Below are 6941 nucleotides of genomic sequence, written 5' to 3' on the forward strand. Positions count from 1 at the left end.
GACGTGTCCTCCTGTGTCTTCTCCCTATCTGGGTTCCTTGTTAACCCCTTCCAACAACCAGACAGCAGGCCATGGACCCCAGTCCTCTCCCCGTAGCCCTTAGTTCAACTGGCCCCTTGGTCCTGCCCAGTCAAATATCTACAGGGCTGTTTCCTCGAAACCTCAACTCCTTCCCTGATCCAGACCATATATTCCCACCTGGCCCTGCCCCTTCCCCCTTGCCTTCCTCCACCTGCTCCGTCCCCCTCCATCCTTCGCAACCTGGGAGGTTCCTCCAGCACCTGTGGGACCCTGGCCCTCTGGGCTCTGCCCACTTCCCTGATGCCCCGCACACTCCTCTAGCTGCCAGTGGAGGCCCCGCATGAGCTGGACCCAGGCAGCCAGCCTTTGCCCCAGCTGTGCTTGGACTTCCCAGCCAAGGAAGGCTGGTCTTCACTTCCCCAAATGCCAGTGAGACTTTGCCCTTTCAGTCCTGGCCTCCTGCTCTGCCCCAATGCTGAGAGCCCGCAGAGGCCACATTCCATGTCTGAGCTGCCCTTGATTGACGCTGCCGTGGATGAGGGTGGACACAAAGGATGTGCCAGGAGGCATTTGATTGCTGGGAGGCTGGCAGGTGCTGGGGACCAGGTCTGAAATAGAAGCAGATGTCCTAACACTGGAGAGACCCCAGAAGTCCCCTGACTGCAGGCCCCTCATTTTCAATGAGAAAATGGGGGCTTGGAGCACAACGGTGCCCAGCCCAGAGTCCTATGCAGTCAGGGACAGGGACAGCCAGTGCCTACCTTCTGGTTGCGGTGGCATTTCAACCCAGCCAGGCCCACCCCCTGCCCTCCCTAAGGCCTCATGGCCAAGTGATGATGAGGCGTAAGAACCCGTGAGAACTTTCCAGTCCTCTGTGGAACATTCCTCTCTTGTGGAAACCTATTTCTTGATCAAAGTTTATCCAGGTGGAAAATCCCCCTGGCCTGGCCTCTAGCCCCTGCCTCAGTCCTAGGCCCACCTGCCTCCACCTCACCTCTGCTCCTCACAATTCTGCCCCAGGAGAGTCAGCCCAGGGGTGAAATGCCCTATGGAGGTCACTGGACCTCCCTAAGTCCTCGTGACCTCATCTATATAACATGGGCGTTATAGCCATCTCTTCTCCCTGGGGGTGCTGGGGGGGTCAACAGCACAACGACTCGAGTTCTGAGTCTGGTCACTGCTGGACAAGACTGGGTGTAATAACCGGAATGCTTTCTAGTTTCACAAAGGAGACTCATGTCTCCCTGCTGTCAGCGAGAATGGCCACACAACACCCTTGTTTTATAAGCCAGGAGGCTGGCTCAGAGAAGTCAAGTGACCTACCCCGTATCACACAGCCACTGGGCTAAAGGCAGTCGTGAGTCTCCCCGCCTCCTTCCTGCCTACAGTTCCCAAGGGAGGCCAAGGTCCAAAAGCACCTAGTCAGGGGCCCAAGTGTCACCAGGGCAGAAGCCGAGGCCGGGCCTTGAAGGAGTGAGTGTATGGGAGGGGGGCTGGGGTTGGGGGACACTGAGGAGCCCGAAGGACAGAGCAGGCCTGGGCCCGAGTCTGGAGCAACAGAGGAGCCGGCTCTGTGTGGGAGGCACAGACAGGCCCACTGAGCACACCTGGCAGGGGAAATACTTGGACTACGGCCGAGCGCTGGGGGAGCCCTGCCTCCCTTCATCCAGCCAATCTCGGTGGGTGCCCTGGCCGGCCGGGGGCAGCAAAGCTGTGGGAAGACAGATGGGTGACGATGGCGATCTGATGGAAGGGCGTGCTGGGGTAGGGGAGGACTCATCTTGAAGGAGGAGCATAGAGGGGCCAGAAGTCCACCAAAGCAAACCCCATCACCCCTGGCTGCCCCCGCAGCCAGTCCTGGCCCTCCCCTTCTGCAGCTCCCACTCTCAGGCCTCAGTGGGGGCCGGGGGCGGGGGTTGGATCTGGGATCCGGTGACATGGAGTTATGGGACACCATCTGACATGCAACATGACCCAGGTGAAACTCAAGCCTTCGGGCAGAGTCCCTGTCCCCCCTGGGGGTTCCAGGAAGGTTCAAAGGCGCATTGGCACTGCCATCCCAGCCTGGCCCCCCTCCACTCCCCACTCCTTCTGTGGCCTCAGAGTACAGTGGCTTCCTAGGGGCTTCTAGAGCTGCAGTGGGGGGGGGGGCGGGGGGGTGTTTGTATGTGTTTGGGATCTGCATCCAGTTATCATGGAGATGAACTGAACCGGAGCCCCCAGGGCAGAGGCGGCAGAGGCACCACTGCGGGCTGGTGTTAAAAGGCACGTGCAGAAGGCAGAGGCCCAAGGTGCTAACCCAGCACCATTGCTTGCTGGCCACGGTGCAGACCCTGCAGGCCCATTCAGGCCTGTTTCCCTGCGGTGGGTAACAACTGCGCCTGTCCTGGCTCCCACAGATATCGTGGGTTCAGGATCCAAAGAGAGAACGTAGGTGAAAGAGCTTTGCCAACCTGGAAAGGGTGCCCCTGAGGGGCGGGTATCCATGGCGGCTCAGCGTCCTGAACTTACACCTTGCTCCCAGCACTGCCCCCAGCTCCAAATCTCTGAGCCCTTGCCCCTGACTTTCTCCCTCTGGGAGGTTAAGAGGAGCATTCAGTCTTCAAAGTCAATCCCCTGAGCCAGGCTCGGCTCCTGGCATGCCCCAAAATACATTAGACCAGAATCTCCGTGGGTCTACAACTCTGCTCCTCCCCCCACGCCCACCCCCCCCACATCCACGTGTACCTATGTTCCTGCACACACCCAGCTGTGCACACATGTTCAGAGGTCCCAGGCCTCCCCTCGGGGCTCCGATCTGGACCACCTCTTCCAGGGCAATGCCTTTCCTCCCCCCACCTCCAGGCCCCACCGTCTCTGCCTTTGCTTCCTGCTCCTGAGAAAGAGAGGGGGCCCAGGGCAGCGTCTGGAGGGACAGTGAATCCTGCCGTTTTGGGGGTACCCTAACCCAACAAAGGGAGCCCCAGGTACTTTCTGACTCAAGCGACCAAGGTGCTTCACCGTGTAATCTTGCTGACCGGTCAGCAACACTGTCAGCTAGGCATCCTTGTCCCCTGCTTCCAGATGAGGAGAGTGGGGCTCAGGAGACATGGAGATGTGGCCGAGCCAGCAACGTGAGTGGGTGGGACCTGGGTTTGAAACCCGTGGGCCTGACGGGCCCCCGCTCCGATGTCACCTCCCCCACAGACAGAGACCGGCATCTGTAAGCTCCGATGTCACCTCCCCCACAGACAGAGACCGGCATCTGTAAGACCCGGCAGAACGGCCGGGGGCAGTGCTCACCTGTGGCAGGAGGGGAGAGTCCCTGTCAGCAGGGAGGCATCATGGAGGAGTGAACGTTTAAGACATGGACTGGATAGGGGGGCCCAAACTGCCCGGTGTTGGCCTCCAGCCCAGCCCCCAGTCAGGTCAGCAGGAGCGGCCCCCAGGCCAGGGGCAGGGGCAGGGCTCGGGAGCGACTCACGTTGCCTTCGTCATCCACCACCTGGATCTGCCCCGAGTCACACAGCTTCACCACCGCCCCGATGGGCACGTCAAACTCCTGGCCGGATCTCAGATCCATCCAGACATAGTCCCCCTGGGAGAGAAGAGCAGGAAGGGGATCAGGCACTGCTACGGCCCCATCTCTCCCACCCCGCCCCGGCTCTGAGGTTTGGCACTTGAGGCCGTGCCACCACCCTCTCCTGCTCCCCCTGGCAGCACTCCCCCTGGCAGAAGCCCAGGGAGGGAAAGCACTGAGGCTGCACAGCCGGGCACCTTCAAACCCCAGCCCTCTGCCCAAGGCCTGGCCCTCTCTCTCCACTGCTCCATACCCACGCTTTACAGACTCACTGGAGCCTGGGCAGGAATGCTGAACCAACCACATCACTTTCTCCGGCCAAAAGGAGGCGCTCTGCACGATGTGGGGGAATACTGTGGCCTCCAACAGCCCAGGGACACTGTTCTGGAATGGGCCCGGTGGAGCAGTTCACCCAGACAGCCTTGCCTGGCTTGTGAGGAGTTCCCCCTGTCTGCAGTGGGGGTGGGTTCATATTTGCCCACCCTGGAGCAGAGGGCCTACGAGCCCATGGAAGCCAAATCTAGAAGGCCCCACCAGTAGCAATGGACTTTCCAAGCACTGAGAAAGTCAGCAAACAGGTATTATGAGCCTATGGAGTGGCCGGCAGGTGCCGCCTAAAAGCTGGGGGTCAGGCAGTGACCATGGTTCTACTTGGAACCCAAACCCAACTCACTGCCTGTAAGCCGATGCCGACTCAGAGCGACCCAATAGGACAGAGTAGAACTGCCCCTGTGGGTTTCCCAGACTAAAACTCTTTTTTGGGGAAACTTTATTTTATTTAAAATTTTTCAATTTTTAAAAATTTAATAAATCATTTTAGTGGGGGCTCTTACAGCTCTTATTACAATCCATACATCCATCCATTGTGTCAAGCACATTTGTACATATGCTGCCATCATTGCTTCCAAACATTTTCTTTCTGCTTGAGCTCCTCTTTTTTCCCCTCCCTCCCCCACCTTCCCATCCTCCTGAACCTTTGATCATTTATCAATTATTTTTATTTTCATATTTTGCACTGTCTGCTGTCTCCCTTTCACCGTGTTTCTGTTGTTTGTCCCCCTGCGGGGAGGGGGTTGATCATTGCATTCCTCCTTTCTCCCCCTTTCTCCCCCCACAAGACTAAACTCTTTACATGAGTAGAATGCCCTGTCTTTCTCCCAAGGAGCAGCTGGTGGATCCAAACTGCTGACCTTACAGTTAGCAGCCCAATCCACAAACCACTGTACCACCAGGGCGCCCTCCTAGTTGACAGAGACAGAAAGTAAACCGCTGAGCAAAGACAGTGGCGTGGTCCCTTCAGAGAGTGCTAAGCACTGGTGGAAGACACATAAACCACAAGGCAGAGGATGGGCTGAGCCAGTGAATCGCACTCTAGACTCCGTAGCCCGAAAGGTGACTCAGTGGAGCGACCTCTGAGCTGTACCTGGAGGAGCCAGCCAAGGAAAGAGGCTGGCCATGGTAGCCCAGCCAGAGCAGATGGCAAGTGCAGAGGACCTGAGGTAGGAAGGGACAATCAGGGGGCCTTGGAGGCAGGACTGGGTACCAGAGGGGTGCAGGGACTAGACATCTTAGCCTACAGGCCAAGATTTTATTGTTTTCTAATTGTAATAAGATTCTTTTTGAATGCTTTCTGAATTTCCCAGGATTTTAAGGTAACTTAGACATCCTCATAAAAACAGGAGTTCAAGGTCAAGCAGCAATTGAAAACATCAAACAAACTCACTGTTGTCCAGTAGATGCCAACTCATTGTGACCCTATAGGACAGAGTAGAACTGCCCCTGTGGTTTTCAGACTGTAGCTCATGGGAGTAGAAAGCTTCATCTTCCTCCTGAAGAGTGGCTGGTAGTTTCAGACGAATGACCTTGCAGTTAACCGCCCAAAGCATAACCACCATGCTACCAGGGCTCAACTCATTGCCATCGAGCCAATTCCAACTCATAGAGAGTTGGAAACTCCATTTGAGTTTCTAAGGAGCAGAAAGCCTCGTTTTTCTCCCTTGAGGAGGCTGGTGGGTTCGAACAGCTTGCCTTGTGGCTAGCAGCTCAGTGATTCACAATAAAACAAGCCTATGGAAACCGCTCTGGGCTATCAGTCAAGAGATTTGGACTCTAAGCCATGACCTTGGACAAATGGGTGACTTTTCCCAGCCTGGGTGCCCATGTCCTCCTCCCCAGCCTCCTCCCCAACTCTCTTCCACTACCACTGTCACAGGGCTCTCACTTCATGTGGTGGGAGCTTAGCAAATGTCAGAGGTGGGCTAGCACCCAACCTAGGCTTTCCACAAGAAAATGCCGGATAATTTTGAGAGGTCTAGGAAGGAGAAGAGAACTCATGATCACTGTGTTGCCTGGGGCACCTCAGTGAATCTTCATAACTGCTTAGGAACCAAACTGTCCAGCGTGTAGCTGCCATCTGACTCACCCACGCACATGCTGGCCCCTGGAAGGTTTCCCAGGTCACCTGACCCAACCTGTTCTGGGGTGGTGAATCTGTGAGTCTCAGAGGACAGAGCCTGGCCCAAAACGAGATGGGAGAGGGGAGGGCGAGGGGAAAGACCCGATATTTCTCCAGGGAAGACTCAGAAGAAAGCTTTCCAGAGGCGGGCAGGGTCCTCAGACCTAACTCCACCAACCTCTCCCCAGGCCTGCATCTGGCCCAGGGACAAGGACATACGGTGAATGGGAGACCCCCACCCCCCACCCCTCCACCCCACTCCAGAGGGCGGTAGGCATCTCAGTGTGGCTGTGTGTGTGTGGGGAGGGGAACAAGCCCAGCGGCTCAGCCGTCTAATGATGGCTGAGCAGCTCGGTAGCTCTGGACCCCCAAGGGGTGACTGCCTCGAATGGTCTTGCCGTTGCATTACGGTAGAGCTCTGGGGTCCACGGGAAACATGCTGTCAGGAGCTCTGAGGCCTAGTCCCAATACTGCCTGAACTTGCTATTGGACTCTGGGTAAATCATTCCGTCTCTCTGGGCTTCTGTTTCCCTCAGCTTCACACGAGAGGTCAAGGCATGTGAAGATGAGAGGCCCAAGCCAATGCCCACTCAGGGGATCCACATGAACTTCCCACAGCCCTTTGGACCTCTTCCCTCCTCTGGGCCAGGCCCTGGGGTCCAGCTCCCCTTTGAAGAGGGAAATGCCCTTGTTTCAGATCCTCCCCACCACCCAACCTCAACTCCCTGCCCCCCACCTTCATCATCACTCAGGGACTGGTTTTATTAGCTTCCTGTCCACAGGTGGGAAAAGTGAGCCATGAGCTTGCTAACAGCACCAGGGAGCAAGGAACACCGCCAAGTGCGGCTGTGAAAGTCCCTGCAGCCCTTGCACGGGCTGAGCCCACCTGGGTTTCCCAGGGGGTCC

General features: G+C 57.0%; 1 protein-coding gene across 1 annotated transcript in view; it reads right to left on the reverse strand.

Annotated features, from left to right (window-relative positions):
* MYO7A (myosin VIIA) overlaps positions 1-6941 on the reverse strand; it is a 90749-nt gene that overhangs the window by 73420 nt on the left and 10388 nt on the right. Inside the window, exon 3 of the mRNA XM_045293068.1 lies at positions 3485-3598. Within this exon, the coding sequence (XP_045149003.1) occupies positions 3485-3598 (114 nt within the window). The remainder of the gene's footprint in view (positions 1-3484; positions 3599-6941) is intronic.

Source organism: Echinops telfairi, unplaced genomic scaffold (assembly GCF_000313985.2).
Source record: "Echinops telfairi isolate 266 unplaced genomic scaffold, ASM31398v2 ScPeMD7_1713;HRSCAF=2227, whole genome shotgun sequence".
Lineage (NCBI taxonomy): Eukaryota > Metazoa > Chordata > Mammalia > Afrosoricida > Tenrecidae > Echinops > Echinops telfairi.